Source organism: Aegilops tauschii, chromosome 2 (assembly GCF_002575655.3).
Source record: "Aegilops tauschii subsp. strangulata cultivar AL8/78 chromosome 2, Aet v6.0, whole genome shotgun sequence".
NCBI lineage: Eukaryota > Viridiplantae > Streptophyta > Magnoliopsida > Poales > Poaceae > Aegilops > Aegilops tauschii.
The window spans coordinates 606654967-606673431 of record NC_053036.3 but is presented as its reverse complement, the minus strand read 5'-3'; the positions used below and the strand labels follow the sequence as shown (position 1 = coordinate 606673431).

At 47.8% G+C, this 18465-nt stretch overlaps 1 protein-coding gene across 1 annotated transcript; it reads left to right on the top strand.

The window, feature by feature from the left end:
- Positions 1-7670: 7670 nt before the first annotated feature.
- LOC141041334 (uncharacterized) lies at positions 7671-13028 on the top strand. The gene is made up of 3 exons (XM_073507472.1): positions 7671-8174; positions 10426-12002; positions 12185-13028. Exons 1-3 carry the CDS (start codon positions 7671-7673, stop codon positions 13026-13028), a joined length of 2925 nt encoding a protein of 974 aa, XP_073363573.1.
- The last annotated feature ends 5437 nt before the right edge of the window (positions 13029-18465 follow it).

Here is an 18465-nt window from a genome sequence, read left to right as displayed (position 1 = left end):
TAATCGCCAAAATGCGGGTCGGCGCAGAAAATCCCGCCTGAACAGACCCTGCAAACACGGCCGGCCCGCAAAATTTTTTGAGGGGTGCTGCAAAATCTTTGCGGTTATTCGCGGGTTTCCGCCTCGCCCCTACGGTGCCCCGTATCGCAGTCAAGCGGTTGGCGGGAGGGAGATTTCAGCCCACGCCCTTTCCCCATCTCCTTCCGCACACCCCCCTCCCCCCGCCCTTGGTTCCGCACGTCCACCGCCGGGGCGAATCCTGCCAAATCTGCGAGCGGAATCGCGCCGCAGGGGCGTCCCCCACCCTCCAGCACCGATAAGCTGCACCGCCCCCCGGATCCGGTGAGAAGAGCCGCCCCTCGTCGCTATCGCCGCCGGGGATCGACCACCCTCTAGCCCGCCCCTCGTCGCCGCCCGGGATCACCCGCCCCACGAGCCGTCGGTTAGTGTTTGTTTGTGCTTTGTGTCGAGCGGTTTGCATAGTTGATTGATGTGGCATGCGATTCTTGTTCATGTAGATGGAATTGAGCCCGTGCGAGAAGTTTTTGTTCTCCGATTCATCCGATTCGGACAACTCGGATGTTGAGACGATGCTTGCAACCTTTCGGCAACAGATATTAGTGATAACACTTGCCGTGAAGGAGCATGAAGACGAGAACCAGAAGAGGCGGCGAGGATTGACCGTCGGGCGTCTTTGCACTCCTTGGAATCGCCATCTCAGGAACCAGATGTTGATGCAAGACTACTTCATGAAGAATCCAACATATCCACCGCACCTCTTCCGGAGAAGGTACCGAATGAGCCGATCCCTCTTTGTGAAAATTGTTCAAGCTTGCGAGGAAAATTGTCAGTATTTTACTCAAAGAAAAAATGTTGTGGGCTTAAAGGGATTTAGTGCATATCAAAAAATCTCCGCAGCTATGCGGGTGATTGCATATGGCGTTCCGGCTGACTATGCCCATGTGTACCTTCGCATTGGTGAAGATACCATAATTGAGTCAGTGCGTAGATTTGCCAAAGTGATCATCCGTGTCTTTGGTCCTGAATATCTTCGGGCACCCAACGAGGATGACACAAAGAAATTGATGGCATCTAATGAGAGGAGGGGTTGGCCTGGCATGCTAGGTAGCATTGATTGTATGCATTGGACTTGGAAAAATTGCCCGAAGACATGGCAGGGAATGTATTGTAGCAAGTCTCGTGATGCAACAATTGTGCTAGAGGCCGTAGCATCCGAGGATTTATGGATTTGGCATTGCTTCTTTGGTATGCCGGGCACTCTCAGTGATATCAATGTGTTGCAATGGTCTTATTTGTTTGCTAGGCTTGCTAGTGGTGATGCTCCTGCTTGCAACTACACTATCAATGGGCATGAATACACAAAAGAGTACTATCTTGCAGATGGTATATACCCTCCTTGGTGCACATTTGTCAAGAGCATCAAAGATCCCAAAACTAGAAAACATTGTCCATTCGCAAGGGTGCAAGAGGCAGCCCGAAAAGACATTGAAAGAGCATTAGGGGTTTTGCAATCTAGGTTGGCCATTGTTCGTGGTCCTGCTCGTATTTGGGACAAGAGGACCTTAAAATATCATGACATGTTGTGTTATCCTTCACAATATGATTTTCGAAGATGAGAGAGGAATGAACTTGGAGTTCTTCTACGGCAATGTGGGTAGCCGTGTCAAACCAGCTAGAGACCCTAACCGCATTAGAGCTTTTCTTCAGACCTACAAGGAGATTGAAAATGCAAACACCCACTTTCAGCTTCAGGAGGATCTCATTGAGCACCATTGGCAAAGGGCTGGACAGTATTAAACTCATTTTTCTATTCATTTGTATCTGTATTCGGGACAAGTTTTGTATTGCATTATTTAGTTTGCTTCGGAGATTTGAATAATTATTTGTAATGTGGATGATTGTTGTATTGTGTTGTATTGAATAATTATTTAGTTTGCTTCGATGATTTGAATAATTATTTTGTAGTGTGGATGTTTGTTTTATTTTTGTGGTGTGGTATTGATATTTACGGACTGGCGGGATGCAGCGGCGCAAGAGCAGACCCCACGAAGCCGACTCGTAAAAAAGTATATTCCACGAATATTCTTTTATACGGATATGTTTGGGGGTCTGCCTCTACGGTCGTTCGTGCCGGCCCGCAAAGACATTTTTCCGCGAACTACAAACACGTTTTATGGGCCGGCGGAATGCAGGGTCTACTAGAAATGCTCTTAGGCGTGTACTGGACATGGTTTACGTTCGCAACCAGCATGTTGCCCGGGCATCGCAAGAAACCGGCTCATCTACTTGGTACACACACGCCTCCACAGACCACAGCTCCATGTCGACCTCCATGCTGGCAGGTGACAGCTCGCTAGCGATCCCCGGTCACCGGCCCCGTACCGGCTCTAGGCGCCTCGTTGCTTCACCGGCCAGTGCTACTGCAACCGGCAAGCAAGAAACGGACAAATCTGTTGTTCGGAATGGTAACCGGCTTGTCGCTGCTGTTCTGCAGATATGGTTTTGGTTTTTGCCGGCGGCCGGGCGGGAGGCTGTGGCCTTCCCCAGGTGCGAGTGCCAACGGATGACTGATGGTCCTCGCGAGCAGACTCGGACAGCCGGTCAATTTGTTATACTCTAGAATCTACGATTGCGTCTTCCTCCTGCCAACTTGTGTGTCTGCAAGAGACAAAACTGGAGAACGTGGATGTGTTTACTGCTGCCTTTCTCGATGGTAACAGGTTGCGGAATTTTGCGCAACGTCCGGCTGTGGGGACAAGGGGTGGACTGTTGCTACTATGGGATGACAGTGTTCTTGAGGTCTCCGACATTTCTTTCTCGGCTTATTGCCTTTCGGCTTCGGTCCGAGTCCTCGAGAATGAGGTGTGTTTCAAGCTCACTAATGTCTACGGGCCTACTGACTATGCGTGCAAGGAGGCTTTCTTTGCTGAGATATGCTCCTGCAAGCCACTTCCGGATTTGGGCTGGCTCGTGCTTGGGGACTTCAACCAAATATACCGTGCTAGGGACAAGAACAAGCGAAATTTCAACCGGAGGAGGATTAAGCGCTTTCGTGACACTCTTCAGTCATGTGAGCTCAAGGAGATCCATCTGCAGAATAGGCGGTTCACATGGAGCAACGAGAGGGAAAACCCAACCCTTTGCAAGCTGGACTCCTTCTGTAATGCGACCTGGGACTTGTCTTTCAACACCCATGTGCTTCACGCCCTTTCGTCGTCCCTTTCTGATCACTGCCCTCTGCTGCTCGCCGACGACAGGGGCCTAGGCGGCCTCGGTCCTTCAAGTTTGAAAACTTCTGGGTGTCCTTGCCCGGTTTCGATGAGGTGGTCTCGAAGGCTTGAGCCAAGCGGGTGCGACACACTGAGCCGTACCAGATTCTGTATCAAAAGCTCAAGAAAACCGCGCTGCGTCTCTCTGAGTGGAGTAAGAAGCTTTTCTCCAAGGCGAAAGTCCAGTTTCATGCGGCTCAGCTGGTGATCCTTCACCTTGACATTGCTCAGGAGGGGAGATCCCTCTCCCCTGAGGAGCGGGACCTCCGCTCGAGACTAAAGAGAAGGGTTATTAGCTTGTCGGTGCTCCAGAGGGCTCGAAAGAGTCAGTGTGCAAGGGTTGCAAATTTGAAAGATGGTGATGCTAACACCAAATTTTTTCATCGACGCATTAATGCTAGGCGGCGAAAGAACCACATTCATCGGATCAAGCACGGGCATGGTTGGGTAACCGAGCACAAAGAAAAAGAGAAGATCATTCACGACCACTTCCATGAGGTGATGGGGAGAAGGGGAACGAGCGGCAAGGACTTTAACTAGGAGGAGCTAGGCATTGAGCCCCATGATTTGCACGGCCTCGATGCCACCATTTCTGAGGAGGAGGTTTGGGAGGCCATCAAGGACATGCCTTCCGATAAAGCGCCTGGCCCTGAAGGCTTCACGGGATTGTTCTTTAAGAGGTGTTGGGGGGTGATCATGCATACGGTCATGAGGGTGGTCCAACGCTTTGACTCCCTTCACATTGACGAGCTCCACTGGCTCAACTCTGCCAACGTTGTTCTCTTGCCCAAGAAGGATGGGGCTGAGGGCATTTCTGACTATAGGCCCATTAGCCTCATTCACTCCATTGCCAAAATCATCGCCAAAGTCCTCTCGCTCCGGCTTGCCCCTCTTATGGATGGTCTTGTCTCAAACGCTCAAAGTGCTTTCATCAAGCGGCGCAGTATCCATGACAACTTCATGTATGTGAGGAACTTCGCGCGGAGGTTACATAAGTGCAAAACTCCTGCGCTCCTCTTCAAGCTTGACATCAAGAAGGCTTTTGACTCGGTGAAGTGGGGATATTTCCTGGAGCTTCTTCAACGGCTTGGGTTTCCCACCAGATTTCGTGCTTGGGTTGCTGCTCTTCTTTCGACTTCATCCTCCCGCATCCTTCTCAACGGTCTGCCAGGGACACCCATCAAGCACGGCAGCGGGTTTCGGCAAGGGGATCCCCTTCCCCCCTGCTCTTTGTCATTGCGATCGACCCGCTTCAGAAAATCCTTGAGTTGGCAACAAGGAAACGTCTCCTTCGCAAGGTCCGGGGCCGGGGAGCCGAGATGCGGACTTTGCTTTATGCTGATGATGCGGCCGTCTTTGTGGCTGTTCCGAACCGGACTGTTCGGTAAACCGGCGGAGGTAACTACCTGGCCGATGTGCCGGGTTGTGCGGCGAGCCTCGTGCTGCTGTTCCTTCAAAAGAAAGTTTGGGTTCAAGTAAGCAAGGGGGTGAGAAAATTTTACTTTCCGGTTTGCTCGACGGATTTTTGATGTCGGCAGAGGATCTGAATCGGAGGAAAGAATGATTACCTCTACATCATCAGCATGACTGCCTTCAGCGTCGTCCTGATAATAATCATTGTCAATGAGCAGTACGAAAAATGAACCAAGAGAGTCAAGTTCTACCTCTGGTTCTGGATTACCCACACCGTCATCAGCTTGTAGATCGGAGGATGCAGTGGTCCTTTTCTTGGCAGGTTTTTTAACAACCTTGGTTTTTCGACGAACTGGCTTGGCCGGTTTGTCTTGTGATGGTTTCTTGTTCCAGAACGGATCATCACCCTGTCAGAAAATAATCACACTTTCACAGAATATTTGGACAGAAGCAACTTCAGATAAAAAGATTATATGATTCTTACAGCTGGTGGTTTGTTGAAGGTGCAGAAAGGGAGTAGTCCGGTTTGGGCACAGACAGCCTCTGGTTCGTTCAGTATCTTTTTTACAGCCTCAGTGACTTCTGCATCTGTAAGCTGAATGTCAATGTGCCGCTGAGCATCCTTCAAACTCCCCGTATACTCACACATCAAACCGGAGCACCGGCTTAAGGGCAGAATACTCCAGCTTATCCAACAGCGAGCAAGATCAACTCCTGTCAAACCGTTAGCCATGAAGGCTCTAAGCTTTGATAATTGAGGAGCATAGTTGGCCCTTTCTCTTGCAGTCAACCTCTGAGGAAAAGGATGTGTGTTGCTCAGGCGTTCAGGGCGGTAACCTGACAGGGGGTTTTCATCAGGTGGAGATGTATCCATGCAATAAAACCAAGTCTGGTTCCACTCTTTGGGGTGACTGTGGAGTTTGGGATGAGGGAAGGTGACTTCTTTCCTTTTCTGAACCGTCATTCCGCCCAGTTCCGTATTGGGTCCATCCGAGAACTCTGTGCGACGGTTTAAGTGAAAGAAATCCCTAAACAGTTCGACTGTAGGTTCCTCCTGCAGATAAACCTCACAGAAGACTTGGAAGTGGCAGATGTTGGTCACAGAATTGGGACCGATGTCTTGAGGGCGCAGCTGAAAATTGGCTAGTACATCTCGGAAAAATTTCGAAACGGGAGGGCTAAAATGTCGACTCAGATGGTCAGTAAACACGACTACCTCTCCATCCTTGGGTGTAGGAGGATTTTCTGGACCAGGGACCGTCCAGTGGATGACATCTTTCTTGGCTAAAGCGCCCGTTTTTACAAGATTGTTTAACTGCTCTTCAGTTACTCGAGAGGGAGCCCAATTGCATTCATAGACTTGCTTTGCCATGACAATGGAAATCTGAAACATGATTATTGCCGGTTTAAGATTTACAGTGGACAACTATACAGCGGTATAAGAATACAAGCATATTGATAAACCGGATTTGGTTATTCGTAAACCGGAGTCTGACAATGGAAACGGTGTAATGCATTGGCGGTTCAACAGGGGACTAATGGTATCTACCGGGTCATCATTTTTTTCTGTGAAGTTAAACCGCCCAATCTGGTATTAAAGTTGTATAAGTGAAGGGAAAAACAAGTTTCACAGTTTGGCATGAGAATTTCAGATCTGCCGTGCGTTGGATAATCAAAATATACTCTGGTCTAATATCAAGCGCTCAAAAATTTCAGTGAGTTCAGATGAGTTGGATGTCAAGCAGGTGCCTTAACAAGAAGAAAGGAGTCTAAATTACAAAAGGCGCTGAAAATAGTCAGATCTAACCGGCCATTGGTGCTACCGAAGGAAGAACAGCTTCAAGCCACGAAGAACACCGAACCCTAATGGCGGATCTACGGCGAGAAGAAGAGGGACTTACTGGTGCAGAAGGAAGCAGCGGAGGATCACCGCTTTTCTCTGATACAATCAGGTTGATGCAGCGGCCTTTGTCGAAGCAGAGGCTAAGGACGACGGCGGCGGCAGAGCTTGAGGGTCGGTCGGCGCGAGGAAGACGACGACGCGAAGAGGCACGAGGGGGAAAATGGAAAGACCCCCTGGCCCTATTTATAAGGGCAGAAAGATAAGCGTCAGGCGCGAAAATCGAGGAGCCTAAATTTTGGATATGAGGCAGAGCTGTCGCCTCAATTGTCGGAGGCTCATTAATGAGGGTGGATTATACACAGTTTTAAATAACAGGTGACGTCACGGCTGTTTACCATGATCCTAGAAGATGATGTCACGGCGGTTTACAAGATCATGTGAAGATGTTGAAGAAGAAAATTTCTTAAGTATTGAGGATTGACATGAACCAGTTCAAATCAATCTGGAGCCTAATGTTGGGGATATTACTACTGGGTGTAAACCGGCCAGGAGAGGCCGGGTTAACCCCATAAGTAATTCATCTGTATCTGAAGTCCATGAAGATAGACAGTGACGCTTTATGGAGGCCCAGGGCCCAAAGCCGGTTTAAGGCTTGTAGACGTAAACCGGCATTGATATGTAAACTTGTGTTGTAAGATAGAAGTAGCAGAGACCGAGCCGGACACGATTATGAGCCGGCTCGGGATTCTGTACACCGACGGGCGTCAACCTATGTATATAAGGGGACGACCCGGCGGCGGTTCAAGAACAACAGACAACAACTCGAGGCCCAGGCAAAGCGTATTCGCTCCTTGGTCATCAAAACCCCAGCAATTCCATCACAACTAGACGTAAGCTTTTACCTTCATCGTAAGGGGCCGAACTAGTATAAAAACTCTCTTGCGTCCCTTGTCCGCTTTAACCCCTTTAAGTTAACCTGTAGCGATGGCTCCACCACTAAGTCCTTTCTCTAGGACATCTGCCGTGACAAAACCACGACAATTGCGATCGACCCGCTTCAGAAAATCCTTGAGTTGGCAACAAGGAAACGTCTCCTTCGCAAGGTCCGGGGCCGGGGAGCCGAGATGCGGACTTCGCTTTATGCTGATGATGCGGCCGTCTTTGTGGCTCCTTTCAAGCAGGACATTGACAACCTTGTAGCGATCTTGCAAGGCTTTGGCGAGGTTACGGGCCTCAGTTGCAACTTTCAGAAGAGCTCGGTCATGCTTATTAGGTGCGCCCACATTCATCTTGAGCCCATCCTTGGGAACTTACCGGCCACCCGTGCGTCCTTCCCGGTCAAATACTTAGGCCTCCCGCTCTCGGTCTGGCAACTCAAGCGGGTGGATTTCCAGTATCTCGAAGACAAGGCGGCCGACAAATTAGTTACTTGGGAAGGCCAAAACATCACAACTATGGGGCGCACGACCCTTGTCAAGTCAGTCCTTTGCTCCCAAGCGGTGTTCTCAATCACGCCGCTCGTCGTGTCTCAAAGCACTCTTCAGAGTCTGACCAAGATTGAACGGGCTTTCCTCTGGTCAGGTGCTGACAAGACTACGGGTGCCAAGTGCAAAGTGAAGTGGGACACGGTTTGTAGGCCGAAGGAGTATGGTGGCCTTGGGGTGCTTAACTCTGAAAAATTTGCGCGTGCCCTTCGCCTTAGGTGGCCTTGGTACTAATGGAAGGAGCCCCGCAGATTGTGGGTTGGTTTTGGCAACCCTTGTACGGAGGACGATCTCAGCTTCTTTTATGCCTCCACCACCATTACTCTGGCAACAGAGCCAAAACGCCTTTCTGGGATTCTCCTTGGCTCCTTGGCCGTAAGCCCAAGGAGATCGCCCCGCACATCTATGAGGCCTCTAGGAGGAAGAATTGAAAGGTTAGGGAGGCTCTTAGAGAGGACGCTTGGATCTTCAAAATCAGCTACAACACTGTCGTCACCGGAGACCACATTCGAGAGTTTTTCACTCTTTGGATGCTTTTGGATGACGTCCATCTTGAGGAGCATCGGGAGGACGCCATCACCTGGAAGCATTCCAATGATGGGATGTACTCGGCAGCCAGTGCTTATAAAGCGCAGTTTCTTGGCTTAACCTTGTCCCCAATGGATCGCATGGTTTGGAAAGTTTGGGCTCCTCCGAAGATCAAATTATTTGCTTCGTTGGCTATTCAAGATAAGATCTGGACTGCGGACCGCCTGGAGAGGCGCGGGTGGGCCAACTGCGGTCTGTGCCCTCTTTGCTCTAGGGAGCAGGAAACGGGTGCTCATCTTCTCTTCAAGTGTCGCTTCACTATTCGGCTTTGGAGGTCTCTCGCGGCCAAGCTTGGCCTTCATCACATTGACACCTCCGGATGGCATCTTCATGACTCCGTCCTGGATTGGTGGGAAGATGGTACTGGGAGCCACGTCCCCAACAGGAGTGCCTTGGCCTCCCTCACCCTCCTCGTCTCCTGGACCATCTGGAATGAACGTAATGCTAGGGTGTTCCGACACAAAAGTGCTCCGCTGCCTATTCTTCTTAACACAATCCTTGAGGAGGCCAAGCTTTGGGTTACAGCTGGTGCAAAGAAACTAGGGCCTATTGTATTTCGTGAGTAGTTCGCATGCCGTGTTTGAGGTGGTCGCTGTAAAACTCTAATCTACTCTCTCTTATTTAATAGATGATGCAAATCTTTTGCCTCCGTTTTGAAAAAAAATCATGAATTCACGATCGAACCTAGATATTTTGATTTGTTTGCTACAAGGATCCAATGATGTACTTCACGGTATGGTGAACCGGGATCTAGGAAAGATTCCAGTTTTATTGTTAGAGAGACGTGCGCACTCGAAACATAAACACAAGAGATAAGACAAAAATAGTGGGTCCTACTAGGATCTCTCACTCGACTCAAGACTCAAAACAAATCCAGTCGACAAAATAATCATGAAGAATGAACATGGCAGAAATTTATCAGAACATACCCTCGCCGCTTCTTTTCTTATGTAAAGCGCGCTCATTTTTTTGTTTCAAAGCCAAACTTTTCTAGTATGCCTCACAAAATATATATATTAAAGTGTATCAAAATCTACAATACCAAATCAGTACTACTAGAAGTCTAGAATCATCATTTTTTTAACATCACACCGTAGAACAATAGTTTAGTCCTACGGTAATTTTCATTAATATAAAAAGTATGTTACAAAGAAGAAGGAGAAAAGGGAAAAAAGCTAAGAAAGAAACTTTCATGAAACATATTAATGCATGTCATGCTTCAAGTTCAAGAATGGCTGTGTAGCTGACTCAGCTAGGCGCATAATTTGTATGATCTCGACTGAACACTAGTTTTCTTTCTTTCAAATTGACTGAATAGTACTCCCATCATCGGGTCCCTCCCATCATCCCAAAATAAATGTCTTAAATTTGTACTAGCTTTAATATAAAGTTGTACTAAATTTAAGACACATATTTTGGGACGGAGGAAGTACTATTAATCACGGCAGTGGGATGAACCGAAAAAGTAGCTAGATGAGCGTGACGGAGCTGGCACATTGTATACATGAATGGAAGTTAACTTCTTCTTTGTATATGCGTGCTCCCTCCCTCCACTTATACATGAATGAGGTGAACTCCACGCTACTTGTATGCTTCTGGGAAATGTAGCGGTACCCAGTGTTGGAGAGCATGGGATTCCGCCAGATTTTCATGCATCGATGATCGATCTTCCTATCGGCGAGGTATTCTGTTGGCATGTTTCAAGAATGCACAGTAGATACTCATGACAGATGGATGAACTGACAAGTACGCGCGAGTGAAGGAGCTACCACATTGTACACATGAATTGAACAATCGTTGTGCTTAGGAGAGAAGGCTGCTCTCCCCCGAGGAGCTCGACCTTCGGGCTAGGCTCAAGAGAAGGGTCATAAGCCTGGCTGTGCTCGAGAAAGCACGCAAGAAGCAATGTGCCAGAATTGCAAACATCAAAGAAGGTGATGCCAACACAAAGTTCTTTCATCGCCGGGTTAATGCGCGAAGGAGGAAAAACCACATTCACCGTATCATGAATGATCAAGGATGGGTGACCGAGCACAACGCCAAGGAAAAAATAATTCACGACCATTTCTCGCATATAATGAAAAGGGGAAGTGCAAGCACAAAGGACTTCAATTGGGAGGAACTTAACCTGGAGTCGCATGACCTACAGGAGCTTGATTCTCCCTTCTCCGAGGAGGAGGTCATCGAGGCAATAAATAGCATGCCTAGCGACAAGGCGCCTGGGCCGGATGGCTTCACCGACCTCTTCTTCAAGAAGTGTTGGGGCATCATCAAGCACGACCTGATGAGGGTGATTCAATGCTTTGACTCCCTCCACACAACAAATCTTCACTGGCTCAATTCTGCGAATGTTGTGCTGCTTCCCAAGAAGGATGGGGCGGAGAGCATCGTCGATTATAGACCCATCAGTCCCATTCATGGAATCGCCAAGATCATTGCAAAAGTGCTCTCCATAAGGCTTGGACCGCATATGTCCACCCTCGTTTCCAACACTCAAAGTGCTTTCATCAAAACACGGAGCATCCACGACAACTTCATGTATGTTCGAAACCTCGCGCGGCGCCTTCACAAGAGCAAGACCCCCTCCCTGTTATTCAAGTTGGACATTCGCAAGGCCTTTGACTCTGTCAAATGGGAGTATTTGCTTGACCTCCTTCGGAGACGAGGTTTCCCAAGCAAATTTCGAGAGTGGATTGCGGCACTCCTATGTTCCTCATCTTCGAGGATCCTCTTGAATGGAGTACCTGGTGCTCCCATCAAGCACGGCCAGGGGCTACGCCAAGGGGACCCCGTCTCTCCACTCTTGTTTGTCATAGCTATTGACCCCCTACAGCGTATCCTCGACATAGCGACAAAAAAGGGGCTGCTTCATAAGCTCCGAGGAAGAGGTGTCATGGTGCGTACCTCCCTCTATGCGGACGACGCAGCCGTGTTTGTAGCTCCGATTAAAAGTGATGTGGACAACCTTGCGACTATTCTGAGAGGCTTTGGGGATGTCACCGGTCTGTGCACCAATTTCCACAAGAGCTCGATGGTTCCGATTCGGTGCGGTAACCTTGACTTGGGGCAAATCACCCAAGGGCTGCCGGCTGTTAGGGCCTCCTTCCCACTACGATATTTGGGCCTACCACTCTCTGTGTGGAAGCTAAAGATCGTTGACTTGCAATTCCTTGTGGACAAGGTGGCAAGCAGATTGACAACATATGAGGGCCAGAACATCACCACCATTGGGCGCGCGGCTCTTGTCAAGTCGGTGCTCGCTTCCCAAGTGATCTACTTCATCACGCCGCTTGACATACAGCCCACCATCCTCCAAAACATCGACAAGCTTGAGAGGGCCTTCCTGTGGTCTGGGTCAGATAAGACAACCGGGGAAAATGCAAGGTCAATTGGGACATTGTTTGTCAGCCGCTTGCTTATGGTGGGCTTGGGGTCCTAAACACCAATAAGTTCGCGCGGGCCTTGAGACTGCGGTGGCCTTGGTATGAATGGAAGGAGCCAACAAAATTGTGGGTTGGGAGAGGTAACCCGTGTGATGAGGAAGATCTCAACTTCTTCTATGCTAGCACCACAATCAAGGTCGGGAATGGGGCGAAGACACCCTTCTGGGAATCCCCTTGGCTTCTTGGGCGCAAGCCCAAGGACATTGCTCCTCTCATCTACGAGTCTTCATCGCGGAAACATTGGAAGGTACGGGAGGCCCTCAAGGAAAACGCGTGGATCCTCAAAATCAGGCCACCTGCGGTTGTTTCCACCGAACACGTAGCACAATTCTTCACCCTTTGGATGCTTTTGCATGAGGTGGATCTTGATGAGCTTGCTGAGGACGACATAGTATGGAAACACGCGGACTCTGGGCATTACTCTGCGGCCTCTGCTTACAGGGCACAATTTTTGGGTTTGGTCCTCTCCCCCATGGACCAAATGGTTTGGAAGCCTTGGGCCCCACCGAAGGTCAAGTTCTTTGCTTGGCTCGCACTGCAAGATAGAATTTGGACCGCCGATAGACTGGCTAAGCGGGGTTGGCCAAATTGTGGCCCTTGCCCCTTGTGCAGGGGAGTGCAAGAATGTGGAACACATCTATTCTTCAGATGCCGCTTCACGTTGAGGCTTTGGCATTTGGTTATTCAGAAATTTCTCATACACGACATGGACACGTCGGCGTGGAGCTCCTTCGACTCAGTCAAGACATGGTGGGCGAGCATGAGCGCCGTGGGCACCACCAACCGAAAAGCGAAGGCCTCGATCACCATGCTTGTGTCGTGGGTCATTTGGAATGAGAGAAACGCAAGAGTGTTCCGGCATAAGAGCAAGCCTCCGCCAACTCTACTCAACACCATCATCGACGAGGCAAACCTTTGGATCACCGCCGGGGCAAAGAAGTTAGGGTCTTTTCTATTGCGAGAATAATTGTTATGCTGTATTCTGGGGTGTGTGTTGTAACAAACTCTCCTCTCCTTATTTAATATATGAGGCAAATCTTTTGCCTCCGTTTCAAAAAAAAATGAATTGAACAATTTCTTCTGTCTTACACTTGCTCCATCTATATAATCTAACAAGAAAGTTGTTTTGGTTCTTGCCATAGGAAGTGAATTGAACTCCTAGAGAGAAAAACTCTACTATTAAATTTGAGATGTTGGAGCAAACCAAAGCAAAGAAAACTCTACATAGCTTGGCACATCTGTTGCAATTGACAAGCCACTTGCATTTGCGTACTGGCGAGAAGTAGAATATGATGCGGCTCCATGCTGCTGGACTCCACCTTACTTGTATGTTATGTAGTTTCATAGGACAACAGGATTTTCCGGGTTTTCACAGCATCCAGCCGCAAGTTTGATAGTTTGAGAAGAAGGTGAAGTATTGTAAGACTTAAGAATGGCGGCGTATCAGGTGAATCCGGCATCCATCGTGCATCCCTGCATCCGCTCATCGTTGCTCGTTCGATCAAGATCGTGTGTGTCTCCTCATCTGAATGTATTTTTCCACTAAACCGCCCGCCTCCGGATTTCTCATTTGCAAAAGGGCCCACGGGACAATGGAAAACATCACAACCTCAATCTGTTCCAATCCCTTCCGCCTAGGCGCCAACGCTGCTCTCCCGACGGCCCGGACGATCTGGCTCGTCCTTTCCAAGCACCGGCGAACCTACGCGCTCGTCCAGCACGTCGGCTGTCCCGGTCGCCGACGAAACCGCCAGCCCCAACCTCCAGAGTCGTCCACCTCGTCGCCGGCCCAGCCGCCGAGGACACCGACGGCCCTAAGGCCAATTCTACCGCGCGACCCCATCTTGTCCGGGTGCGTCCGTTTGAGGTAGAACGGACGAATAGTGCGGCCCAACCGCGGCCCCAAACGGACAAATGTCCGGATTCCGTCCGTTTTCGACCCATCCCCGGCCCAAACTTGCGCCGAGTTTGGGGTGAAACGTACATCACGCGGACGAGCTCGCCGCACGCCCTTGTCCTCCCGTGGCCCGCCTGTCGGGGACACTAGCAGTACCTTCGCTTCCAACTGTTGGGGAACGTGGTAATTTTAAAAAAATTCCTACGCACACGCAAGATCATGGTGATGCATAACAACGAGAAGGGAGAGTGTTGTCCACGTACCCTCGTAGACCGACAGCGGAAGCGTTATAATAATGCGGTTGATGTAGTCGTACGTCTTCAAGTACCGAACGCACGGCACCTCCGAGTTCAGCACACGTTCAGCTCGATGACGTCCCTTGAACTCCGATCCAGCCGAGTGTTGAGGGAGAGTTTCGTCAGCACGACGGCGTGGTGACGATGATGATGTTCCACCGACGCAGGGCTTCGCCTAAGCTCCGCAACGGTATTATCGAGGTGTAATATGGTGGAGGGGGGCACCGCACACGGCTAAGAGATCTCAAAGGATCAATTGTTGTGTTTCTGGGGTGCCCCCTGCCCCCGTATATAAAGGAGCAAGGGGGAGGCCGCCGGCCAAGGAGGAGGGCGCGCCAAGGGGGGGGGTCGTACTCCCACCGGGAGTAGGACTCCTCCTTTCCTTGTTGGAATAGGAGAAGGGAAGGGAGAAGGAGAAAGAAGGAAGGGGGCGCCCCCTCTCCCTAGTCCAATTCGGACTAGTCCATGCGGAAGGGTGCGGCCACCCTTTGGGGCCTTTCTCTCATTTCCCGTATGGCCCATTAAGGGCCAATACGAATTCCCGTAACTCTCCGGTACTCCGAAAAATACCCGAATCACTCGGAACCTTTCCGAAGTCCGAATATAGTCGTCCAATATATCGATCTTTACGTCTCGGCCATTTCGAGACTCCTCGTCATGTCCCTGATCTCATCCGGGACTCCGAACTCCTTCGGTACATCAAAACACATAAACTCATAATATAACCGTCATCGTAACGTTAAGCGTGCGGACCCTACGGGTTCGAGAACTATGTAGACATGACCGAGACACCTCTCCGGTCAATAACCAATAGCGGAACCTGGATGCTCATATTGGCTCCCACATATTCTACGAAGATCTTTATCGGTCAGACCGCATAACAACATACGTTGTTCCCTTTGTCATCGGTATGTTACTTGCCCGAGATTCGATCATCGGTATCTCGATACCTAGTTTAATCTCGTTACCGGCAAGTCTCTTTACTCGTTCCGTAATACATCATCCCGCAACTAACTCATTAGTCACAATGCTTGCAAGGCTTATAGTGATGTGTATTACTGAGTGGGCCCAGAGATACCTCTCCGACAATCGGAGTGACAAATCCTAATCTCGAAATACGCCAACCCAACAAGTACCTTTGGAGACACCTGTAGAGCACCTTTATAATCACCCATTTACGTTGTGACGTTTGGTAGCACACAAAGTGTTCCTCCGGTAAACGGGAGTTGCATAATCTCATAGTCATAGGAACATGTATAAGTCATGAAGAAAGCAATAGCAACATACTAAACGATCGAGTGCTAAGGTAACGGAATGGGTCAATTCAATCACATCATTCTCCTAATGATGTGATCTCGTTAATCAAATGACAACCCATGTCAATAGCTAGGAAACTTAACCATCTTTGATCAACGAGCTAGTCAAGTAGAGGCATACTAGTGACACTCTGTTTGTCTATGTATTCACACACGTATTATGTTTCCGGTTAATACAATTCTAGCATGAATAATAAACATTTATCATGATATAAGGAAATATATAATACTTTATTATTGCCTCTAGGGCATATTTCCTTCAGTCTCCCACTTGCACTAGAGTCAATAATCTAGTTCACATCGCCATGTGATTTAACATCAATAATTCACATCACCATGTGATTAACACCCATAGTTCACATCTCTATGTGACCAACACTCAAAGGGTTTACTAGAGTCAATAATCTAGTTCACATCGCTATGTGATTAACACCCAAAGAGTACTAAGGTGTGATCATGTTTTGATTGTGAGATAATTTTAGTCAACGGGTCTGTCACATTCAGATCCGTAAGTATTTTGCAAATTTCTATGTCTACAATGCTCTGCACGGAGCTACTCTAGCTAATTGCTCCCACTTTCAATATGTATCTAGACCGAGACTTAGAGTCATCTAGATTAGTGTCAAAACTTGCATCGACGTAACCCTTTACGACGAACCTTTTGTCACTTCCATAATCGAGAAACATATCCTTATTCCACTAAGGATAATTTTGACCATTGTCCAGTGATCTACTCCTAGATCACTATTGTACTCCCTTTTCAAAATCAGTGTAGGGTATACAATAGATCTGGTACACAGCATGGCATACTTTATAGAACCTATGGCCAAGGCATAGGGAATGACTTTCATTCTCTTTCTATCTTCTGCCGTGGTCGGGCTTTGAGTCTTACTCAATTTCACACCTTGTAACACTGGCAAGAACTCTTTCTTTGACTGTTCTATTTTGAACTACTTCAAAATTTTGTTAAGGTATGTACTCATTGAAAAAACTTATCAAGCGTCTTGGTCTATCTCTATAGATCTTGATGCTCAATATGTAAGCAGCTTCACCGAGGTCTTTCTTTTGAAAAACTCCTTTCAAAGACTCCGATCAACAATATGTCATTCACATATACTTATCAGAAATGCTGTAGTGCTCCCACTCACTTTCTTGTAAATACAGGCTTCACCGCAAGTCTGTATAACACTATATCCTTTGATCAACTTATCAAAGTGTATATTCCAACTCCGAGATGCTTGCACCAGTCCATAGATGGATCGCTGGAGCTTGCATATTTTGTTAGCACCTTTAGGATTGACAAAACCTTCTAGTTGCATCATATACAACTCTTCTTTAATAAATCCATTAAGGAATGCAGTTTTGTTTATCCATTTGCCAGATTTCATAAAATGCGGCAATTGCTAACATGATTCAGACAGATTTAAGCATAGATACGAGTGAGAAACTCTCATCGTAGTCAACACCTTGAACTTGTCAAAAACCTTTTGCGACAATTCTAGCTTTGTAGACAATAACATTACCATCAGCGTCAGTCTTCTTCTTGAAGATCCATTTATTTTCAATGGCTTGCCGATCATTGGGCAAGTCAACCAAAGTCCATACTTTGTTCTCATACATGGATCCCATCTCAGATTTCATGGCCTCAAGCCATTTTGCGGAATCTGGGCTCACCATCGCTTCTTCATAGTTCGTAGGTTCGTCATGGTCTAGTAACATAACTTCCAGAACAGGATTACCGTACCACTCTGGTGCGGATCTTACTCTGGTTGATCTACGAGGTTCAGTAATAACTTGATCTAAAGTTTCATGATCATCATCATTAACTTCCTCACTAATTGGTGTAGGTGTCTCAGAAACTGGTTTCTGTGATGAATTACTTTCCAATAAGGGAGCAGGTATAGTTACCTCATCAAGTTCTACTTTCCTCCCACTCACTTCTTTCGAGAGAAATTCCTTCTCTAGAAAATTTCCGAATTTAGCAACAAAAGTTTTGCCTTCGGATCTGTGATAGAAGGTATACCCAACAGTCTCCTTTGGGTATCCTATGAAGACACATTTCTCCGATTTGGGTTCGAGCTTATCAGGTTGAAGTTTCTTCACATAAGCATCGCAGCCCCAAACTTTAAGAAACGACAACTTTGGTTTCTTGCCAAACCACAGTTCATAAGGCGTCGTCTCAACGGTGGTGCCCTATTTAACGTGAATGCAGCCGTCTCTAAAGCATAACCCCAAAACGATAGCGGTAAATCAGTAAGAGACATCATAGATCGCACCATATCTAGTAAAGTGCGATTACGACGTTCGGACACACCATTACGCTGTGGTGTTCCGGGTGGCGTGAGTTGCGAAACTATTCCGCATTGTTTCAAATGTAGACCAAACTCGTAACTCAAATATTCTCCTCCACGATCTGATCGTAGAAACTTTATTTTCTTGTTACGATGATTTTCAACTTCACTCTGAAATTCTTTGAACTTTTCAAATGTTTCAGACTTATGTTTCATTAAGTAGATATACCCATATCTGCTTAAATCATCTGTGAAGGTGAGAAAATAACGATATCCGCCACGAGCCTCAACATTCATCGGACCACATACATCTGTATGTATGATTTCCAACAAATCTGTTGCTCTCTCCATAGTTCCAGAGAACGGTGTTTTAGTCATCTTGCCCATGAGGCACGGTTCGCAAGTACCAAGTGATTCATAATCAAGTGGTTCCAAAAGTCCATCAGTATGGAGTTTCTTCATGCGCTTTACACCGATATGACCTAAACGGCAGTGCCACAAATAATTTGCACTATCATTATTAACTTTGCATCTTTTGGCTTCAATATTATGATTATGTGTATCACTACGATCGAGATCCAACAAACCATTTTCGTTGGTGTGT